The 25,564-nt window shown below is 37.6% G+C and overlaps 1 protein-coding gene across 1 annotated transcript in view; it reads right to left on the bottom strand.

Annotated features, from left to right (window-relative positions):
* LOC307168603 (uncharacterized protein) overlaps positions 1 to 25,564 on the bottom strand; it is a gene marked incomplete at its 5' end in the record, with an annotated part of 45,552 nt that overhangs the window by 1,826 nt on the left and 18,162 nt on the right. The window contains 2 exons of the mRNA XM_079888732.1: positions 22 to 289; positions 343 to 501. Of these exons, the coding sequence (XP_079744858.1) occupies positions 22 to 289; positions 343 to 501 (427 nt within the window). The remainder of the gene's footprint in view (positions 1 to 21; positions 290 to 342; positions 502 to 25,564) is intronic.

The raw sequence follows: 25,564 nt of genomic DNA, 5'->3' as shown, positions 1-25,564 counted from the left end.
TGAACCAAAGTAATGACTCACTGTCATCTAAACTGGAGAGATCTGGCACAGACGGCAGCTCTTGATCCTGGAGGGCCCTGGGACACACCGAGACTCCAGATCTTCTAGACCTGGCCTGGCACACACACACCGACTCAGGTTCAGCAGGATCTGCGTCCGGCGTTTGCTTGATCCTGGAGGGACCTGGAACACACAGAGACTCCAGATCTTCTAGACCTGGCCTGGCACACACACACCGACTCAGGTTCAGCAGGATCTGCGTCCGGCGTTTGCTTGATCCTGGAGGGCCCTGGGACACACCGAGACTCCAGATCTTCTAGACCTGTCCTGGCACACACACACCGACTCAGGTTCAGCAGGATCTGCGTCCGGCGTTTGCTTGATCCTGGAGGGACCTGGAACACACAGAGACTCCAGATCTTCTAGACCTGGCCTGGCACACACACACCGACTCAGGTTCAGCAGGATCTGCGTCCGGCGTTTGCTTGATCCTGGAGGGCCCTGGGACACACCGAGACTCCAGATCTTCTAGACCTGTCCTGGCACACACACACCGACTCAGGTTCAGCAGGATCTGCGTCCGGCGTTTGCTTGATCCTGGAGGGACCTGGAACACACAGAGACTCCCGCGGGCCGGGTCGGGCTGATATTTCCCGCCACTATCCTCCTACTATCCTCACTATCCATTACTTTATTAGCCTAATTGACCCTTCGCTAAGCCACACCTGAAAACCGCCACAGGCCAATCGTGGCTTAGCAACTGTAACTAGGCGTGGGAGTTCTGGGAAGCTTTCGAGCGAGGGAAACATGCCGAAGCGTTGTGCGTATGGATTGTGCAAATCTGATACCCGGTATCCTAAAAGTTTTGGAATTTTTTCCCTTCCTGAACAGTAAAACCCAAGAGGAGAAATGCCGGGGCGTGGATCAAGCAGTGTGGGAGGCTCCATTCACAACTAAATGTCGACAGGATTAACAAAAACACCTTCGTTTGCTCCACGACATGCGAGCAGTAGCCTGGCGCGCTAAAAATATAAGCGGGAGAATCCAAAGTCCTAATTGTTGGTGATTTTAATATACATGTAGATAACGAAAAAGATGCATTGGGATTGGCATTTAAAGACATTCTTAACTCTATTGGAGTTAGACAACACGTGTCAGGACCTCATTGTAGTAATCATACTCTAGATCTAATATTATCACACAGAAACAATGTTGATGCCGTTGAAATTCTGCAGCAGAGCGATGACATCTCAGATCTAGTCTCGTGTAAACTTAATTTAGCCAAGGCTGCAAAGCTGACTCCGTGTTACAAATATGTTAGACCTATCACTTCTGCCACTAAAGATTGCTTTATTAATAATCTTCGTGATCAGTTTCATCATCACAGCATCCCAGATATCTTAGAAGAACTCGATATTACGACAGAAACTTTTAACTCTCTCTTTTCCAGCACTTTAGACACAGTTGCTCCGTTGCGCTTAAATGAGACCACCCCGCAAGATTACTGTTATAAACATGAACCTCGTCTGAAAGGCAAAAGGGGAGTTGTTGCTGTAATTTATAGTAATATTTTTAGAATTGACCCTTCGCAGGGAGCTTGATTGACAGGTGATCTGACCAATCATACTTCGCCATCCGCCATTTTGTCCGACAAAGCAGTCAGGAGAGTTAGTAGATTAACATGGGAGGATTTGAACTTGAAAATCGGAGTGTACTGACGCCTTTCCATGGTTAAAACAACATTCCTTCTTATGTTTGTTCATGTTTATTTGAGGCTATAAATTAACTAGAAGGAAGAGATGATCGGTTCACGAGCAGCTTTAACTGATGCTCTCTACAGCGATCTGTCACGACACATTAAAGAGCCACAAAACGGTATTTATTGTTTAAATTTCTTTTTAAAAAATGACCAAATTTTAAAGGTGAGACTTTGTTTAATATGTTTAATATCAAACGTAACCGAAAAGTAACCTGGACTGTCCTGTCTGTCAGCGTGTTGTCAGTCTCCTCTCTGCTCCGCGATGTATTTTTCACTGCGTGAGAACTTGGTGTGGCGTGAGAACGGCGTAGCTTGTCGGACATAGCGACAGTAACTAAGGTGGGCGGGTCTTTGCGAACAGTCAATTGATTGGTCAATTACTAAGAAGTCTAGTTTCAAGTATAATTCTTTTGAAGTGCTTAATATAGCAATATATAGTGTAAATGATAAATCACGTTTGAGATGTGTGCTGGCTACTGTATACAGGCCACCAGGGGACCATACAGACTTTATCAAAGAATTTGCTGACTTTCTGTCAGAGTTAGTACTGGCTGCAGATAAAGATAAAGATAAACTTTTATGCTGGCTATGATTAAACCGCTTGTTAAAAAAACGCAAATTGATCATACATAATTAGTCAATTACAGGCTGATCTCAAATCTATCTTTTCTGTCAAAGATACTAGAAAAGGTGGTATCCTCACAACTATGTTCCTTTTTAGAAAGAAATGGTATCTGCGAGGATTTTCAGTCAGGATTTAGACCATACCATAGTACTGAGACTGCTCTCATTAGAGGTACAAATGATTTGCTCTTATCATCCGATCGTGGTTGTATCTCGCTATTAGTGTTACTTGATCTTAGTGCTGCATTTCATACTATTGGCAACAACATTTTTTTAAATAGACTCGAAAATGATGTTGGCATTAGTGGAATTGCATTAGCATGGTTTAAATCATACTTATCTGACCGTTATCAGTTTGTAGCAGTAAATGAAGAGATGTCTTATCGATCACAAGTTCAGTATGGTGTACCACAAGGCTCAGTACTAGGACCGTTGCTGTTCACTCTGTACATGCTACCCTTGAGAGATATAATTAGGAAGCATGGAATTAGTTTTCACTGTTATGCTGATGATACTCAGCTCTATATTTCTTCATGCTCTGACGAAACTTACCAATTCACAAAATTAACGGAATGCATAGCTGATATAAAAAGCTGGATGACTAGTAATTTCCTACTACTAAATTCTAAAAAAACAGAGATTCTAATTATTGGACAAAAAACTTCCTCAAGTAATAACCTAGAATACTGTCTAACACTTGATGGCTGCTCTGTCGAGTCTTCATCGTTGGTTAGGAACCTGGGTGTGCTCTTTGATACCAATCTTTCATTTGAAAGTCACGTGTCTAGTATCTGATAAATCCTGATAGTATCTTTTCTGTCAAAGATACTAGAAAAGGTGGTATCCTCACAACTATGTTCCTTTTTAGAAAGAAATGGTATCTGCGAGTATTTTTAGTCAGGATTTAGACCATACCATAGTACTGAGACTGCTCTCATTAGAGTTACAAATTATTGGCTCTTATCATCTGATCGTGGTTGTATCTCGCTATCAGTGTTACTCGATCTTAGTGCTGCATTTCATACTATTGGCAACAACATTTTTTTAAATAGACTCGAAAATGATGTTGGCATTAGTGGAATTGCATTAGCATGGTTTAAATCATACTTATCTGACCGTTATCAGTTTGTAGCAGTAAATGAAGAGATGTCTTATCGATCACAAGTTCAGTATGGTGTACCACAAGGCTCAGTACTAGGACCGTTGCTGTTCACTCTGTACATGCTACCCTTGGGAGATATCATTAGGAAGCATGGAATTAGTTTTCACTGTTATGCTGATGATACTCAGCTCTATATTTCTTCACGCTCTGACGAAAAACCAATTCACAAAATTAATGGAATGCATAGCTGATATAAAAAGCTGGATGACTAGTAATTTTCTACTACTAAATTCTAAAAAAACAGACATTCTAATTATTGGACAAAAAACTTCCTCAAGTAATAACCTAGAATACTGTCTAACACTTGATGGCTGCTCTGTCGAGTCTTCATCGTTGGTTAGGAACCTGGGTGTGCTCTTTGATACCCATCTTTCATTTGAAAGTCACGTGTCTAGTATCTGATAAATCCTGATAGTATCTTTTCTGTCAAAGATATTAGAAAAGGTGGTATCCTCACAACTATGTTCCTTTTTAGAAAGAAATGGTATCTGCAAGGATTTTCAGTCAGGATTTAGACCATACCATAGTACTGAGACTGCTCTCATTAGAGTTACAAATGATTTGCTCTTTTCATCCGATCGTGGTTGTATCTCGCTAGTGTTACTCGATCTTAGTGCTGCATTTCATACTATTGGCAACAACATTTTTTTAAATAGACTCGAAAATGATGTTGGCATTAGTGGAATTGCATTAGCATGGTTTAAATCATACTTATCTGACCGTTATCAGTTTGTAGCAGTAAATGAAGAGATGTCTTATCAATCACAAGTTCAGTATGGTGTACCACAAGGCTCAGTACTAGGACCGTTGCTGTTCACTCTGTACATGCTACCCTTGGGAGATATCATTAGGAAGTATGGAATTAGTTTTCACTGTTATGCTGATGATACTCAGCTCTATGTTTCTTCAAGCTCTGACGAAAAACCAATTCACAAAATTAATGGAATGCATAGCTGATATACAAAGCTGGATGACTAGTAATTTCCTACTACTAAATTAAAAAAAAACAGAGATTCTAATTATTGGACAAAAAACTTCCTCAAGTAATAACCTAGAATACTGTCTAACACTTGATGGCTGCTCTGTCGAGTCTTCATCGTTGGTTAGGAACCTGGGTGTGCTCTTTGATAGCCATCTTTCATTTGAAAGTCACGTGTCTAGTATCTGATAAATCCTGATAGTATCTTTTCTGTTAAAGATACTAGAAAAGGTGGTATCCTCACAACTATGTTCCTTTTTAGAAAGAAATGGTATCTGCGAGGATTTTCAGTCAGGATTTAGACCATACCATAGTACTGAGACTGCTCTCATTAGAGTTACAAATGATTTGCTCTTTTCATCCGATCGTGGTTGTATCTCGCTATTAGTGTTACTCGATCTTAGTGCTGCATTTCATACTATTGGCAACAACATTTTTTTAAATAGACTCGAAAATGATGTTGGCATTAGTGGAACTGCATTAGCATGGTTTAAATCATACTTATCTGACCGTTATCAGTTTGTAGCAGTAAATGAAGAGATGTCTTATCGATCACAAGTTCAGTATGGTGTACCACAAGGCTCAGTACTAGGACCGTTGCTGTTCACTCTGTACATGCTACCCTTGGGAGATATCATTAGGAAGCATGGAATTAGTTTTCACTGTTATGCTGATGATACTCAGCTCTATATTTCTTCACGCTCTGACGAAAAACCATTTCACAAAATTAATGGAATGCATAGCTGATATAAAAAGCTGGATGACTAGTAATTTTCTACTACTAAATTCTAAAAAAACAGAGATTCTAATTATTGGACAAAAAACTTCCTCAAGTAATAACCTAGAATACTGTCTAACACTTGATGGCTGCTCTGTCGAGTCTTCATCGTTGGTTAGGAACCTGGGTGTGCTCTTTGATACCCATCTTTCATTTGAAAGTCACGTGTCTAGTATCTGATGAATCCTGATAGTATCTTTTCTGTCAAAGATACTAGAAAAGGTGGTATCCTCACAACTATGTTCCTTTTTAGAAAGAAATGGTATCTGCGAGGATTTTCAGTCAGGATTTAGACCATACCATAGTACTGAGACTGCTCTCATTAGAGTTACAAATGATTTGCTCTTTTTATCCGATCGTGGTTGTATCTCGCTAGTGTTACTCGATCTTAGTGCTGCATTTCATACTATTGGCAACAACATTTTTTTAAATAGACTCGAAAATGATGTTGGCATTAGTGGAATTGCATTAGCATGGTTTAAATCATACTTATCTGACCGTTATCAGTTTGTAGCAGTAAATGAAGAGATGTCTTATCAATCAAAAATTCAGTATGGTGTACCACAAGGCTCAGTACTAGGACCGTTGCTGTTCACTCTGTACATGCTACCCTTGGGAGATATCATTAGGAAGCATGGAATTAGTTTTCACTGTTATGCTGATGATACTCAGCTCTATGTTTCTTCACGCTCTGACGAAAAACCAATTCACAAAATTAATGGAATGCATAGCTGATATACAAAGCTGGATGACTAGTAATTTCCTACTACTAAATTCTAAAAAAACAGAGATTCTAATTATTGGACAAAAAACTTCCTCAAGTAATAACCTAGAATACTGTCTAACACTTGATGGCTGCTCTGTCGAGTCTTCATCGTTGGTTAGGAACCTGGGTGTGCTCTTTGATACCCATCTTTCATTTGAAAGTCACGTGTTTAGTATCAGATAAATCCTGATAGTATCTTTTCTGTCAAAGATACTAGAAAAGGTGGTATCCTCACAACTATGTTCCTTTTAAGAAAGAAATGGTATCTGCGAGGATTTTCAGTCAGGATTTAGACCATACCATAGTACTGAGACTGCTCTCATTAGAGTTGCAAATGATTTGCTCTTATCATCCGATCGTGGTTGTATCTCATTATTAGTGTTACTCGATCTTAGTGCTGCATTTCATACTATTGGCAACAACATTTTTTTAAATAGACTCGAAAATGATGTTGGCATTAGTGGAATTGCATTAGCATGGTTTAAATCATACTTATCTGACCGTTATCAGTTTGTAGCAGTAAATGAAGAGATGTCTTATCGATCACAAGTTCAGTATGGTGTACCACAAGGCTCAGTACAGTTTAGACCATACCATAGTACTGAGACTGCTCTCATTAGAGTTACAAATGATTTGCTCTTATCATCCGATCGTGGTTGTATCTCGCTATTAGTGTTACTCGATCTTAGTGCTGCATTTCATACTATTGGCAACAACATTTTTTTAAATAGACTCGAAAATGATGTTGGCATTAGTGGAATTGCATTAGCATGGTTTAAATCATACTTATCTGACCGTTATCAGTTTGTAGCAGTAAATAAAGAGATGTCTTATCGATCACAAGTTCAGTATGGTGTACCACAAGGCTCAGTACTAGGACCGTTGCTGTTCACTCTGTACATGCTACCCTTGGGAGATATCATTAGGAAGCATGGAATTAGTTTTCACTGTTATGCTGATGATACTCAGCTCTATATTTCTTCACGCCCTGATGAAACTTACCAATTCACAAAATTAATGGAATGCATAGCTGATATAAAAAGCTGGATGACTAGTAATTTCCTAATACGAAATTCTAAAAAAACAGAGATTCTAATTATTGGACAAAAAACTTCCTCAAGTAATAACCTAGAATACTGTCTAACACTTGATGGCTGTTCTGTCGAGTCTTCATCGTTGGTTAGGAACCTGGGTGTGCTCTTTGATAGCCATCTTTCATTTGAAAGTCACGTGTCTAGTATCTGATAAATCCTGATAGTATCTTTTCTGTCAAAGATACTAGAAAAGGTGGTATCCTCACAACTATGTTCCTTTTTAGAAAGAAATGGTATCTGCGAGGATTTTCAGTCAGGATTTAGACCATACCATAGTACTGAGACTGCTCTCATTAGAGTTACAAATGATTTGCTCTTATCATCCGATCGTGGTTGTACCTCGTTATTAGTGTTACTCGATCTTAGTGCTGCATTTCATACTATTGGCAACAACATTTTTTTAAATAGACTCGAAAATGATGTTGGCATTAGTGGAATTGCATTAGCATGGTTTAAATCATACTTATCTGACCGTTATCAGTTTGTAGCAGTAAATGAAGAGATGTCTTATCGATCACAAGTTCAGTATGGTGTACCACAAGGCTCAGTACAGTTTAGACCATACCATAGTACTGAGACTGCTCTCATTAGAGGTACAAATGATTTGCTCTTATCATCCGATCGTGGTTGTATCTCGCTATTAGTGTTACTCGATCTTAGTGCTGCATTTCATACTATTGGCAACAACATTTTTTTAAATAGACTCGAAAATGATGTTGGCATTAGTGGAATTGCATTAGCATGCTTTAAATCATACTTATCTGACCATTATCAGTTTGTAGCAGTAAATGAAGAGATGTCTTATCGATCACAAGTTCAGTATGGTGTACCACAAGGCTCAGTACTAGGACCGTTGCTGTTCACTCTGTACATGCTACCCTTGGGAGATATCATTAGGAAGCATGGAATTAGTTTTCACTGTTATGCTGATGATACTCAGCTCTATATTTCTTCACGCTCTGACGAAAAACCAATTCACAAAATTAATGGAATGCATAGCTGATATAAAAAGCTGGATGACTAGTAATTTCCTACTACTAAATTCTAAAAAAACAGAGATTCTAATTATTGGACAAAAAACTTCCTCAAGTAATAACCTAGAATACTGTCTAACACTTGATGGCTGCTCTGTCGAGTCTTCATCGTTGGTTAGGAACCTGGGTGTGCTCTTTGATACCCATCTTTCATTTGAAAGTCACGTGTCTAGTATCTGATAAATCCTGATAGTATCTTTTCTGTCAAAGATACTAGAAAAGGTGGTATCCTCACAACCATGTTCCTTTTTAGAAAGAAATGGTATCTGCGAGGATTTTCAGTCAGGATTTAGACCATACCATAGTACTGAGACTGCTCTCATTAGAGTTACAAATGATTTGCTCTTATCATCCGATCGTGGTTGTATCTCGCTATTAGTGTTGCTCGATCTTAGTGCTGCATTTCATACTATTGGCAACAAATTTTTTTTAAATAGACTCGAAAATGATGTTGGCATTAGTGGAATTGCATTAGCATGGTTTAAATCATACTTATCTGACCGTTATCAGTTTGTAGCAGTAAATGAAGAGATGTCTTATCGATCACAAGTTCAGTATGGTGTACCACAAGGCTCAGTACTAGGACCGTTGCTGTTCACTCTGTACATGCTACCCTTGGGAGATATCATTAGGAAGCATGGAATTAGTTTTCACTGTTATGCTGATGATACTCAGCTCTATATTTCTTCACGCTCTGACGAAAAACCAATTCACAAAATTAATGGAATGCATAGCTGATATAAAAAGCTGGATGACTAGTAATTTCCTACTACTAAATTCTAAAAAAACAGAGATTCTAATTATTGGACAAAAAACTTCCTCAAGTAATAACCTAGAATACTGTCTAACACTTGATGGCTGCTGTGTCAAGTCTTCATCGTTGGTTAGGAACCTGGGTGTGCTCTTTGATACCCATCTTTCATTTGAAAGTCACGTGTCTAGTATCTGATAAATCCTGATAGTATATTTTCTGTCAAAGATACTAGAAAAGGTGGTATCCTCACAACTATGTTCCTTTTTAGAAAGAAATGGTATCTGCGAGGATTTTCAGTCAGGATTTAGACCATACCATAGTACTGAGACTGCTCTCATTAGAGTTACAAATGATTTGCTCTTATCATCCGATCGTGGTTGTATCTCACTATTAGTGTTACTCGATCTTAGTGCTGCATTTCATACTATTGGCAACAACATTTTTTTAAATAGACTCGAAAATGATGTTGGCATTAGTGGAATTGCATTAGCATGGTTTAAATCATACTTATCTGAACGTTATCAGTTTGTAGCAGTAAATGAAGAGATGTCTTATCGATCACAAGTTCAGTATGGTGTACCACAAGGCTCAGTACTGTTTAGACCATACCATAGTACTGAGACTGCTCTCATTAGAGTTACAAATGATTTGCTCTTATCATCCGATCATGGTTGTATCTCGCTATTAGTGTTACTCGATCTTAGTGCTGCATTTCATACTATTGGCAACAACATTTTTTTAAATAGACTCGAAAATGATGTTGGCATTAGTGGAATTGCATTAGCATGGTTTAAATCATACTTATCTGACCGTTATCAGTTTGTAGCAGTAAATGAAGAGATGTCTTATCGATCATAAGTTCAGTATGGTGTACCACAAGGCTCAGTACTAGGACCGTTGCTGTTCACTCTGTACATGCTACCCTTGGGAGATATCATTAGGAAGCATGGAATTAGTTTTCACTCTTATGCTGATGATACTCAGCTCTATATTTCTTTACGCTCTGACGAAAAACCAATTCACAAAATTAATGGAATGCATAGCTGATATAAAAAGCTGGATGACTAGTAATTTCCTACTACTAAATTCTAAAAAAACAGAGATTCTAATTATTGGACAAAAAACTTCCTCAAGTAATAACCTAGAATACTGTCTAACACTTGATAGCTGCTCTGTCGAGTCTTCATTGTTGGTTAGGAACCTGGGTGTGCTCTTTGATACCCATCTTTCATTTGAAAGTCACGTGTCTAGTATCTGATAAATCCTGATAGTATCTTTTCTGTCAAAGATACTAGAAAAGGTAGTATCCTCACAACTATGTTCCTTTTTAGAAAGAAATGGTCTCTGCGAGGATTTTCAGTCAGGATTTAGACTATACCATAGTACTGAGACTGCTCTCATTAGAGTTACAAATGATTTGCTCTTATCATCCGATCGTGGTTGTATCTCGCTATTAGTGTTAATCGATTTTAGTGCTGCATTTCATACTATTGGCAACAACATTTTTTTAAATAGACTCGAAAATGATGTTGGCATTAGTGGAATTGCATTAACATGGTTTAAATCATACTTATCTGACCGTTATCAGTTTGTAGCAGTAAATGAAGAGATGTCTTATCGATCACAAGTTCAGTATGGTGTACCACAAGGCTCAGTACAGTTTAGACCATACCATAGTACTGAGACTGCTCTCATTAGAGGTACAAATGATTTGCTCTTATCATCCGATCGTGGTTGTATCTCGCTATTAGTGTTACTCGATCTTAGTGCTGCATTTCATACTATTGGCAACAAATTTTTTTTAAATAGACTCGAAAATGATGTTGGCATTAGTGGAATTGCATTAGCATGGTTTAAATCATACTTATCTGACCGTTATCAGTTTGTAGCAGTAAATGAAGAGATGTCTTATCGATCACAAGTTCAGTATGGTGTACCACAAGGCTCAGTACTAGGACCGTTGCTGTTCACTCTGTACATGCTACCCTTGGGAGATATCATTAGGAAGCATGGAATTAGTTTTCACTGTTATGCTGATGATACTCAGCTCTATATTTCTTCACGCTCTGACGAAAAACCAATTCACAAAATTAATGGAATGCATAGCTGATATAAAAAGCTGGATGACTAGTAATTTCCTACTACTAAATTCTAAAAAAACAGAGATTCTAATTATTGGACAAAAAACTTCCTCAAGTAATAACCTAGAATACTGTCTAACACTAGATGGCTGCTCTGTCGAGTCTTCATCGTTGGTTAGGAACCTGGGTGTGCTCTTTGATACCCATCTTTCATTTGAAAGTCACGTGTCTAGTATCTGATAAATCCTGATAGTATCTTTTCTGTCAAAGATACTAGAAAAGGTGGTATCCTCACAACTATGTTCCTTTTTAGAAAGAAATGGTATCTGCGAGGATTTTCAGTCAGGATTTAGACCATACCATAGTACTGAGACTGCTCTCATTAGAGTTACAAATGATTTGCTCTTATCATCCAATCGTGGTTGTATCTCGCTATTAGTGTTACTCGATCTTAGTGCTGCATTTCATACTATTGGCAACAACATTTTTTTAAATAGACTCGAAAATGATGTTGGCATTAGTGGAATTGCATTAGCATGGTTTAAATCATACTTATCTGACCGTTATCAGTTTGTAGCAGTAAATGAAGAGATGTCTTATCGATCACAAGTTCAGTATGGTGTACCACAAGGCTCAGTACAGTTTAGACCATACCATAGTACTGAGACTGCTCTCATTAGAGGTACAAATGATTTGCTCTTATCATCCGATCGTGGTTGTATCTCGCTATTAGTGTTGCTCGATCTTAGTGCTGCATTTCATACTATTGGCAACAACATTTTTTTAAATAGACTCGAAAATGATGTTGGCATTAGTGGAATTGCATTAGCATGGTTTAAATCATACTTATCTGACCGTTATCAGTTTGTAGCAGTAAATGAAGAGATGTCTTATCGATCACAAGTTCAGTATGGTGTACCACAAGGCTCAGTACTAGGACCGTTGCTGTTCACTCTGTACATGCTACCCTTGGGAGATATCATTAGGAAGCATGGAATTAGTTTTCACTGTTATGCTGATGATACTCAGCTCTATATTTCTTCACGCTCTGACGAAAAACCAATTCACAAAATTAATGGAATGCATAGCTGATATACAAAGCTGGATGACTAGTAATTTCCTACTACTAAATTCTAAAAAAACAGAGATTCTAATTATTGGACAAAAAACTTCCTCAAGTAATAACCTAGAATACTGTCTAACACTTGATGGCTGCTGTGTCAAGTCTTCATCGTTGGTTAGGAACCTGGGTGTGCTCTTTGATACCCATCTTTCATTTGAAAGTCACGTGTCTAGTATCTGATAAATCCTGATAGTATATTTTCTGTCAAAGATACTAGAAAAGGTGGTATCCTCACAACTATGTTCCTTTTTAGAAAGAAATGGTATCTGCGAGGATTTTCAGTCAGGATTTAGACCATACCATAGTACTGAGACTGCTCTCATTAGAGTTACAAATGATTTGCTCTTATCATCCGATCGTGGTTGTATCTCACTATTAGTGTTACTCGATCTTAGTGCTGCATTTCATACTATTGGCAACAACATTTTTTTAAATAGACTCGAAAATGATGTTGGCATTAGTGGAATTGCATTAGCATGGTTTAAATCATACTTATCTGACCGTTATCAGTTTGTAGCAGTAAATGAAGAGATGTCTTATCGATCACAAGTTCAGTATGGTGTACCACAAGGCTCAGTACAGTTTAGACCATACCATAGTACTGAGACTGCTCTCATTAGAGTTACAAATGATTTGCTCTTATCATCCGATCGTAGTTGTATCTCGCTATTAGTGTTACTCGATCTTAGTGCTGCATTTCATACTATTGGCAACAACATTTTTTTAAATAGACTCGAAAATGATGTTGGCATTAGTGGAATTGCATTAGCATGGTTTAAATCATACTTATCTGACCGTTATCAGTTTGTAGCAGTAAATGAAGAGATGTCTTATCGATCACAAGTTCAGTATGGTGTACCACAAGGCTCAGTACTGTTTAGACCATACCATAGTACTGAGACTGCTCTCATTAGAGTTACAAATGATTTGCTCTTATCATCCGATCATGGTTGTATCTCGCTATTAGTGTTACTCGATCTTAGTGCTGCATTTCATACTATTGGCAACAACATTTTTTTAAATAGACTCGAAAATGATGTTGGCATTAGTGGAATTGCATTAGCATGGTTTAAATCATACTTATCTGACCGTTATCAGTTTGTAGCAGTAAATGAAGAGATGTCTTATCGATCACAAGTTCAGTATGGTGTACCACAAGGCTCAGTACTAGGACCGTTGCTGTTCACTCTGTACATGCTACCCTTGGGAGATATCATTAGGAAGCATGGAATTAGTTTTCACTCTTATGCTGATGATACTCAGCTCTATATTTCTTCACGCTCTGACGAAAAACCAATTCACAAAATTAATGGAATGCATAGCTGATATAAAAAGCTGGATGACTAGTAATTTCCTACTACTAAATTCTAAAAAAACAGAGATTCTAATTATTGGACAAAAAACTTCCTCAAGTAATAACCTAGAATACTGTCTAACACTTGATGGCTGCTCTGTCGAGTCTTCATCGTTGGTTAGGAACCTGGGTGTGCTCTTTGATACCCATCTTTCATTTGAAAGTCACGTGTCTAGTATCTGATAAATCCTCATAGTATCTTTTCTGTCAAAGATACTAGAAAAGGTGGTATCCTCACAACTATGTTCCTTTTTAGAAAGAAATGGTCTCTGTGAGGATTTTCAGTCAGGATTTAGACTATACCATAGTACTGAGACTGCTCTCATTAGAGTTACAAATGATTTGCTCTTATCATCCGATCATGGTTGTATCTCGCTATTCGTGTTAATTGATTTTAGTGCTGCATTTCATACTATTGGCAACAACATTTTTATAAATAGACTCGAAAATGATGTTGTCATTAGTGGAATTGCATTAGCATGGTTTAAATCATACTTATCTGACCGTTATCAGTTTGTAGCAGTAAATGAAGAGATGTCTTATCGATCACAAGTTCAGTATGGTGTACCACAAGGCTCAGTACAGTTTAGACCATACCATAGTACTGAGACTGCTCTCATTAGAGTTACAAATGATTTGCTCTTATCATCCGATCGTGGTTGTATCTCGCTATTAGTGTTGCTCGATCTTAGTGCTGCATTTCATACTATTGGCAACAACATTTTTTTAAATAGACTCGAAAATGATGTTGGCATTAGTGGAATTGCATTAGCATGGTTTAAATCATACTTATCTGACCGTTATCAGTTTGTAGCAGTAAATGAAGAGATGTCTTATCGATCACAAGTTCAGTATGGTGTACCACAAGGCTCAGTACTAGGACCGTTGCTGTTCACTCTGTACATGCTACCCTTGGGAGATATCATTAGGAAGCATGGAATTAGTTTTCACTGTTATGCTGATGATACTCAGCTCTATATTTCTTCACGCTCTGACGAAAAACCAATTCACAAAATTAATGGAATGCATAGCTGATATACACAGCTGGATGACTAGTAATTTCCTACTACTAAATTCTAAAAAAACAGAGATTCTAATTATTGGACAAAAAACTTCCTCAAGTAATAACCTAGAATACTGTCTAACACTTGATGGCTGCTCTGTCGAGTCTTCATCGTTGGTTAGGAACCTGGGTGTGCTCTTTGATACCCATCTTTCATTTGAAAGTCACGTGTCTAGTATCTGATAAATCCTGATAGTATCTTTTCTGTCAAAGATACTAGAAAAGGTGGTATCCTCACAACTATGTTCCTTTTTAGAAAGAAATGGTATCTGCGAGGATTTTCAGTCAGGATTTAGACCATACCATAGTACTGAGACTGCTCTCATTAGAGGTACAAATGATTTGCTCTTATCATCCGATCGTGGTTGTATCTCGCTATTAGTGTTACTCGATCTTAGAGCTGCATTTCATACTATTGGCAACAACATTTTTTTAAATAGACTCGAAAATGATGTTGGCATTAGTGGAATTGCATTAGCATGGTTTAAATCATACTTATCTGACCGTTATCAGATTGTAGCAGTAAATGAAGAGATGTCTTATCGATCACAAGTTCAGTATGGTGTACCACAAGGCTCAGTACTAGGACCGTTGCTGTTCACTCTGTACATGCTACCCTTGGGAGATATCATTAGGAAGCATGGAATTAGTTTTCACTGTTATGCTGATGATACTCAGCTCTATATTTCTTTATGCTCTGACGAAAAACCAATTCACAAAATTAATGGAATGCATAGCTGATATAAAAAGCTAGATGACTAGTAATTTCCTACTACTTAATTCTAAAAAAACAGAGATTCTAATTATTGGACAAAAAACTTCCTCAAGTAATAACCTAGAATACTGTCTAACACTTGATGGCTGCTCTGTCGAGTCTTCATCGTTGGTTAGGAACCTGGGTGTGCTCTTTGATACCCATCTTTCATTTGAAAGTCACGTGTCTAGTATCTGATAAATCCTCATAGTATCTTTTCTGTCAAAGATACTAGAAAAGGTGGTATCCTCACAACTATGTTCCTTTTTAGAAAGAAATGGTCTCTGTGAGGATTTTCAGTCAGGATTTAGACTATACCATAGTACTGAGACTGCTCTCATTAGAGTTACAAATGATTTGCTCTTATCATCCGATCATGGTTGTATCTCGCTATTAGTGTTAATTGATTTTAGTGCTGCATTTCATACTATTGGCAACAACATTTTTATAAATAGACTCGAAAATGATGTTGTCATTAGTGGAATTGCATTAGCATGGTTTAAATCATACTTATCTGACCGTTATCAGTTTGTAGCAGTAAATGAAGAGATGTCTTATCGATCACAAGTTCAGTATGGTGTACCACAAGGCTCAGTACAGTTTAGACCATACCATAGTACTGAGACTGCTCTCATTAGAGTTACAAATGATTTGCTCTTATCATCCGATCGTGGTTGTATCTCGCTATTAGTGTTGCTCGATCTTAGTGCTGCATTTCATACTATTGGCAACAACATTTTTTTAAATAGACTCGAAAATGATGTTGGCATTAGTGGAATTGCATTAGCATGGTTTAAATCATACTTATCTGACCGTTATCAGTTTGTAGCAGTAAATGAAGAGATGTCTTATCGATCACAAGTTCAGTATGGTGTACCACAAGGCTCAGTACTAGGACCGTTGCTGTTCACTCTGTACATGCTACCCTTGGGAGATATCATTAGGAAGCATGGAATTAGTTTTCACTGTTATGCTGATGATACTCAGCTCTATATTTCTTCACGCTCTGACGAAAAACCAATTCACAAAATTAATGGAATGCATAGCTGATATACACAGCTGGATGACTAGTAATTTCCTACTACTAAATTCTAAAAAAACAGAGATTCTAATTATTGGACAAAAAACTTCCTCAAGTAATAACCTAGAATACTGTCTAACACTTGATGGCTGCTCTGTCGAGTCTTCATCGTTGGTTAGGAACCTGGGTGTGCTCTTTGATACCCATCTTTCATTTGAAAGTCACGTGTCTAGTATCTGATAAATCCTGATAGTATATTTTCTGTCAAAGATACTAGAAAAGGTGGTATCCTCACAACTATGTTCCTTTTTAGAAAGAAATGGTATCTGCGAGGATTTTCAGTCAGGATTTAGACCATACCATAGTACTGAGACTGCTCTCATTAGAGGTACAAATGATTTGCTCTTATCATCCGATCGTGGTTGTATCTCGCTATTAGTGTTACTCGATCTTAGAGCTGCATTTCATACTATTGGCAACAACATTTTTTTAAATAGACTCGAAAATGATGTTGGCATTAGTGGAATTGCATTAGCATGGTTTAAATCATACTTATCTGACCGTTATCAGTTTGTAGCAGTAAATGAAGAGATGTCTTATCAATCAAAAGTTCAGTATGGTGTACCACAAGGCTCAGTACTAGGACCGTTGCTGTTCACTCTGTACATGCTACCCTTGGGAGATATCATTAGGAAGCATGGAATTAGTTTTCACTGTTATGCTGATGATACTCAGCTCTATATTTCTTTATGCTCTGACGAAAAACCAATTCACAAAATTAATGGAATGCATAGCTGATATAAAAAGCTAGATGACTAGTAATTTCCTACTACTTAATTCTAAAAAAACAGAGATTCTAATTATTGGACAAAAAACTTCCTCAAGTAATAACCTAGAATACTGTCTAACACTTGATGGCTGCTCTGTCGAGTCTTCATCGTTGGTTAGGAACCTGGGTGTGCTCTTTGATACCCATCTTTCATTTGAAAGTCACGTGTCTAGTATCTGATAAATCCTGATAGTATCTTTTCTGTCAAAGATACTAGAAAAGGTGGTATCCTCACAACTATGTTCCTTTTTAGAAAGAAATGGTATCTGCGAGGATTTTCAGTCAGGATTTAGACTATACCATAGTACTGAGACTGCTCTCATTAGAGTTACAAATGATTTGCTCTTATCATCCGATCGTGGTTGTATCTCGCTATTAGTGTTACTCGATCTTAGTGCTGCATTTCATACTATTGGCAACAACATTTTTTTAAATAGACTCGAAAATGATGTTGGCATTAGTGGAATTGCATTAGCATGGTTTAAATCATACTTATCTGACCGTTATCAGTTTGTAGCAGTAAATGAAGAGATGTCTTATCGATCACAAGTTCAGTATGGTGTACCACAAGGCTCAGTACAGTTTAGACCATACCATAGTACTGAGACTGCTCTCATTAGAGTTACAAATGATTTGCTCTTATCATCCGATCGTGGTTGTATCTCGCTATTAGTGTTACTCGATCTTAGTGCTGCATTTCATACTATTGGCAACAACATTTTTTTAAATAGACTCGAAAATGATGTTGGCATTAGTGGAATTGCATTAGCATGGTTTAAATCATACTTATCTGACCGTTATCAGTTTGTAGCAGTAAATGAAGAGATGTCTTATCGATCACAAGTTCAGTATGGTGTACCACAAGGCTCAGTACTAGGACCGTTGCTGTTCACTCTGTACATGCTACCCTTGGGAGATATCATTAGGAAGCATGGAATTAGTTTTCACTGTTATGCTGATGATACTCAGCTCTATATTTCTTCACGCTCTGACGAAAAACCAATTCACAAAATTAATGGAATGCATAGCTGATATAAAAAGCTGGATGACTAGTAATTTCCTACTACTAAATTCTAAAAAAACAGAGATTCTAATTATTGGACAAAAAACTTCCTCAAGTAATAACCTAGAATACTGTCTAACACTTGATGGCTGCTCTGTCGAGTCTTCATCGTTGGTTAGGAACCTGGGTGTGCTCTTTGATACCCATCTTTCATTTGAAAGTCACGTGTCTAGTATCTGATAAATCCTGATAGTATCTTTTCTGTCAAAGATACTAGAAAAGGTGGTATCCTCACAACTATGTTCCTTTTTAGAAAGAAATGGTCTCTGCGAGGATTTTCAGTCAGGATTTAGACCATACCATAGTACTGAGACTGCTCTCATTAGAGTTACAAATGATTTGTTCTTATCATCCGATCGTGGTTGTATCTCGCTATTAGTGTTACTCGATCTTAGTGCTGCATTTCATACTATTGGCAACAACATTTTTTTAAATAGACTCGAAAATGATGTTGGCATTAGTGGAATTGCATTAGCATGGTTTAAATCATACTTATCTGACCGTTATCAGTTTGTTGCAGTAAATGAAGAGATGTCTTATCGATCACAAGTTCAGTATGGTGTACCACAAGGCTCAGTACTAGGACCGTTGCTGTTCACTCTGTACATGCTACCCTTAAGAGATATCATTAGGAAGCATGGAATTAGTTTTCACTGTTATGCTGATGATACTCAGCTCTATATTTCTTCACGCTCTGACGAGAAACCAATTCACAAAATTAATGGAATGCATAGCTGATATAAAAAACTGGATGACTAGTAATTTACTACTACTAAATTCTAAAAAAAAACTGAGATTATAATAATAATAATAATAATAATAATAATTCGTTACATTTATATAGCGCTTTTCTAGGTACTCAAAGCGCTTTACATGGAAGGGGGAATCTCCTCAACCACCACCGATATGCAGCATCCACCTGGATGATGCGACGGCAGCCATATTGCGCCAGAACGCCCACCACACACCAGCATACTGGTGGAGAGGAGACAGTGATGAAGCCAATCAGTATATGGGGATGATTAGGAGGCCATGATGGACAGAGGCCAAGGGGCAAATTTGGCCAGGATGCCGGGGTTAAACCCCTACTCTTTTTCGAAGGACATCCTGGGATTTTTAATGACCACAGAGAGTCAGGACCTCGGTTTAACGTCTCATCCGAAGGACGGTGCTCTTTGACAGTATAGTGTCCCCATCACTACACTGGGGTGTTAGGACCCACACAGACCACAGGGTGAGCACCCCCTGCTGGCCTCATTTAACACCTCTTCCAGCAGCAACCTGGTTTTCTCAGGAGTCTCCCATCCAAGATTCTAATTATTGGACAAAAAACTTCCTCACGTTATTATGTCTAACTAATAGAATACTGTCTAACACTTGATGGCTGCTCTGTCAAGTCTTCATTGTTGGTTAGGAACCTGGGTGTGCTCTTTGATACCCATCTTTCATTTGAAAGTCACGTGTCTAGTATCTGATAAATCCTGATAGTATATTTTCTGTCAAAGATACTAGAGAAGGTGGTATCCTCAACTATGTTCCTTTTTAGAAAGAAATGGTCTCTGTGAGGATTTTCAGTCAGGATTTAGACTATACCATAGTACTGAGACTGCTCTCATTAGAGTTACAAATGATTTGCTCTTATCATCCGATCGTGGTTGTATCTCGCTATTAGTGTTACTCGATCTTAGTGCTGCATTTCATACTATTGGCAACAACATTTTTTTAAATAGACTCGAAAATGATGTTGGCATTAGTGGAATTGCATTAGCATGGTTTAAATCATACTTATCTGACCGTTATCAGTTTGTAGCAGTAAATGAAGAGATGTCTTATCGATCACAAGTTCAGTATGGTGTACCACAAGGCTCAGTACTAGGACCGTTGCTGTTCACTCTGTACATGCTACCCTTGGGAGATATCATTAGGAAGCATGGAATTAGTTTTCACTGTTATGCTGATGATACTCAGCTCTATATTTCTTCACGCTCTGACGAAAAACCAATTCACAAAATTAATGGAATGCATAGCTGATATAAAAAGCTGGATGACTAGTAATTTACTACTACTAAATTCTAAAAAAACAGAGATTCTAATTATTGGACAAAAAACTTCCTCAAGTAATAACCTAGAATACTGTCTAACACTTGATGGCTGCTCTGTCGAGTCTTCATCGTTGGTTAGGAACCTGGGTGTGCTCTTTGATACCCATCTTTCATTTGAAAGTCACGTGTCTAGTATCTGATAAATCCTGATAGTATCTTTTCTGTCAAAGATACTAGAGAAGGTGGTATCCTCAACTATGTTCCTTTTTAGAAAGAAATGGTATCTGCAAGGATTTTCAGTCAGGATTTAGACCATACCATAGTACTGAGACTGCTCTCATTAGAGTTACAAATGATTTGCTCTTATCATCCGATCGTGGTTGTATCTCGCTATTAGTGTTACTCGATCTTAGTGCTGCATTTCATACTATTGGCAACAACATTTTTTTAAATAGACTCGAAAATGATGTTGGCATTAGTGGAATTGCATTAGCATGGTTTAAATCATACTTATCTGAACGTTATCAGTTTGTAGCAGTAAATGAAGAGATGTCTTATCGATCACAAGTTCAGTATGGTGTACCACAAGGCTCAGTACAGTTTAGACCATACCATAGTACTGAGACTGCTCTCATTAGAGTTACAAATGATTTGCTCTTATCATCCGATCGTAGTTGTATCTCGCTATTAGTGTTACTCGATCTTAGTGCTGCATTTCATACTATTGGCAACAACATTTTTTTAAATAGACTCGAAAATGATGTTGGCATTAGTGGAATTGCATTAGCATGGTTTAAATCATACTTATCTGAACGTTATCAGTTTGTAGCAGTAAATGAAGAGATGTCTTATCGATCACAAGTTCAGTATGGTGTACCACAAGGCTCAGTACTGTTTAGACCATACCATAGTACTGAGACTGCTCTCATTAGAGTTACAAATGATTTGCTCTTATCATCCGATCATGGTTGTATCTCGCTATTAGTGTTACTCGATCTTAGTGCTGCATTTCATACTATTGGCAACAACATTTTTTTAAATAGACTCGAAAATGATGTTGGCATTAGTGGAATTGCATTAGCATGGTTTAAATCATACTTATCTGACCGTTATCAGTTTGTAGCAGTAAATGAAGAGATGTCTTATCGATCACAAGTTCAGTATGGTGTACCACAAGGCTCAGTACTAGGACCGTTGCTGTTCACTCTGTACATGCTACCCTTGGGAGATATCATTAGGAAGCATGGAATTAGTTTTCACTGTTATGCTGATGATACTCAGCTCTATATTTCTTTACGCTCTGACGAAAAACCAATTCACAAAATTAATGGAATGCATAGCTGATATAAAAAGCTGGATGACTAGTAATTTCCTACTACTAAATTCTAAAAAAACAGAGATTCTAATTATTGGACAAAAAACTTCCTCAAGTAATAACCTAGAATACTGTCTAACACTTGATGGCTGCTCTGTCGAGTCTTCATCGTTGGTTAGGAACCTGGGTGTGCTCTTTGATACCCATCTTTCATTTGAAAGTCACGTGTCTAGTATCTGATAAATCCTCATAGTATCTTTTCTGTCAAAGATACTAGAAAAGGTGGTATCCTCACAACTATGTTCCTTTTTAGAAAGAAATGGTCTCTGTGAGGATTTTCAGTCAGGATTTAGACTATACCATAGTACTGAGACTGCTCTCATTAGAGTTACAAATGATTTGCTCTTATCATCCGATCGTGGTTGTATCTCGCTATTAGTGTTACTCGATCTTAGTGCTGCATTTCATACTATTGGCAACAACATTTTTTTAAATAGACTCGAAAATGATGTTGGCATTAGTGGAATTGCATTAGCATGGTTTAAATCATACTTATCTGACCGTTATCAGTTTGTAGCAGTAAATGAAGAGATGTCTTATCGATCACAAGTTCAGTATGGTGTACCACAAGGCTCAGTACAGTTTAGACCATACCATAGTACTGAGACTGCTCTCATTAGAGTTACAAATGATTTGCTCTTATCATCCGATCGTAGTTGTATCTCGCTATTAGTGTTACTCGATCTTAGTGCTGCATTTCATACTATTGGCAACAACATTTTTTTAAATAGACTCGAAAATGATGTTGGCATTAGTGGAATTGCATTAGCATGGTTTAAATCATACTTATCTGAACGTTATCAGTTTGTAGCAGTAAATGAAGAGATGTCTTATCGATCACAAGTTCAGTATGGTGTACCACAAGGCTCAGTACTAGGACCGTTGCTGTTCACTCTGTACATGCTACCCTTGGGAGATATCATTAGGAAGCATGGAATTAGTTTTCACTCTTATGCTGATGATACTCAGCTCTATATTTCTTTACGCTCTGACGAAAAACCAATTCACAAAATTAATGGAATGCATAGCTGATATAAAAAGCTGGATGACTAGTAATTTCCTACTACTAAATTCTAAAAAAACAGAGATTCTAATTATTGGACAAAAAACTTCCTCAAGTAATAACCTAGAATACTGTCTAACACTTGATGGCTGCTCTGTCGAGTCTTCATCGTTGGTTAGGAACCTGGGTGTGCTCTTTGATACCCATCTTTCATTTGAAAGTCACGTGTCTAGTATCTGATAAATCCTCATAGTATCTTTTCTGTCAAAGATACTAGAAAAGGTGGTATCCTCACAACTATGTTCCTTTTTAGAAAGAAATGGTATCTGCGAGGATTTTCAGTCAGGATTTAGACTATACCATAGTACTGAGACTGCTCTCATTAGAGTTACAAATGATTTGCTCTTATCATCCGATCGTGGTTGTATCTCGCTATTAGTGTTAATTGATTTTAGTGCTGCATTTCATACTATTGGCAACAACATTTTTTTAAATAGACTCGAAAATGATGTTGGCATTAGTGGAATTGCATTAGCATGGTTTAAATCATACTTATCTGACCGTTATCAGTTTGTAGCAGTAAATGAAGAGATGTCTTATCGATCACAAGTTCAGTATGGTGTACCACAAGGCTCAGTACAGTTTAGACCATACCATAGTACTGAGACTGCTCTCATTAGAGTTACAAATGATTTGCTCTTATCATCCGATTGTGTTTGTATCTCGCTATTAGTGTTACTCAATCTTAGTGCTGCATTTCATACTATTGGCAACAACATTTTTTTAAATAGACTCGAAAATGATGTTGGCATTAGTGGAATTGCATTAGCATGGTTTAAATCATACTTATCTGACCGTTAACAGTTTGTAGCAGTAAATGAAGAGATGTCTTATCGATCACAAGTTCAGTATGGTGTACCACAAGGCTCAGTACAGTTTAGACCATACCATAGTACTGAGACTGCTCTCATTAGAGTTACAAATGATTTGCTCTTATCATCCGATCGTGGTTGTATCTCGCTATTAGTGTTACTCGATCTTAGTGCTGCATTTCATACTATTGGCAACAACATTTTTTTAAATAGGGGTGGTGTGGCGCATTGGATAAGACACCTGCCTTTGGTGTGAGAGACCCGGGTTCGAATCCACTGTGAGACACCAATGTGTCCCTGAGCAAGACACTTAACCCCTAGTTGCTCCAGAGGCGTGCGACCTCTGACATATATAGCAATTGTAAGTCGCTTTGGATAAAAGCGTCAGCTAAATGAATAAAAAAAAATGTTAAAAATAGACTCGAAAATGATGTTGGCATTAGTGGAATTGCATTAGCATGGTTTAAATCATACTTATCTGACCGTTATCAGTTTGTAGCAGTAAATGAAGAGATGTCTTATCGATCACAAGTTCAGTATGGTGTACCACAAGGCTCAGTACTAGGACCGTTGCTGTTCACTCTGTACATGCTACCCTTGGGAGATATCATTAGGAAGCATGGAATTAGTTTTCACTGTTATGCTGATGATACTCAGCTCTATATTTCTTCACGCTCTGACGAAAAACCAATTCACAAAATTAATGGAATGCATAGCTGATATACAAAGCTGGATGACTAGTAATTTCCTACTACTAAATTCTAAAAAAACAGAGATTCTAATTATTGGACAAAAAACTTCCTCAAGTAATAACCTAGAATACTGTCTAACACTTGATGGCTGCTGTGTCGAGTCTTCATCGTTGGTTAGGAACCTGGGTGTGCTCTTTGATACCCATCTTTCATTTGAAAGTCACGTGTCTAGTATCTGATAAATCCTGATAGTATATTTTCTGTCAAAGATACTAGAAAAGGTGGTATCCTCACAACTATGTTCCTTTTTAGAAAGAAATGGTATCTGCGAGGATTTTCAGTCAGGATTTAGACCATACCATAGTACTGAGACTGCTCTCATTAGAGGTACAAATGATTTGCTCTTATCATCCGATCGTGGTTGTATCTCGCTATTAGTGTTACTCGATCTTAGTGCTGCATTTCATACTATTGGCAACAACATTTTTTTAAATAGACTCGAAAATGATGTTGGCATTAGTGGAATTGCATTAGCATGGTTTAAATCATACTTATCTGACCGTTATCAGTTTGTAGCAGTAAATGAAGAGATGTCTTATCGATCACAAGTTCAGTATGGTGTACCACAAGGCTCAGTACTAGGACCGTTGCTGTTCACTCTGTACATGCTACCCTTGGGAGATATCATTAGGAAGCATGGAATTAGTTTTCACTGTTATGCTGATGATACTCAGCTCTATATTTCTTTACGCTCTGACGAAAAACCAATTCACAAAATTAATGGAATGCATAGCTGATATACAAAGCTGGATGACTAGTAATTTCCTACTACTTAATTCTAAAAAAACAGAGATTCTAATTATTGGACAAAAAACTTCCTCAAGTAATAACCTAGAATACTGTCTAACACTTGATGGCTGCTCTGTCGAGTCTTCATCGTTGGTTAGGAACCTGGGTGTGCTCTTTGATACCCATCTTTCATTTGAAAGTCACGTGTCTAGTATCTGATAAATCCTGATAGTATCTTTTCTGTCAAAGATACTAGAAAAGGTGGTATCCTCACAACTATGTTCCTTTTTAGAAAGAAATGGTCTCTGTGAGGATTTTCAGTCAGGATTTAGACTATACCATAGTACTGAGACTGCTCTCATTAGAGTTACAAATGATTTGCTCTTATCATCCGATCGTGGTTGTATCTCGCTATTAGTGTTACTCGATCTTAGTGCTGCATTTCATACTATTGGCAACAACATTTTTTTAAATAGACTCGAAAATGATGTTGGCATTAGTGGAATTGCATTAGCATGGTTTAAATCATACTTATCTGACCGTTATCAGTTTG

This window comes from Squalius cephalus (genome assembly GCF_949319135.1).
Source record: "Squalius cephalus genome assembly, chromosome: 12".
NCBI lineage: Eukaryota > Metazoa > Chordata > Actinopteri > Cypriniformes > Leuciscidae > Squalius > Squalius cephalus.
Note: the sequence above shows the minus strand (reverse complement) of the source record. Positions and strands in the feature narration are given on the sequence as shown.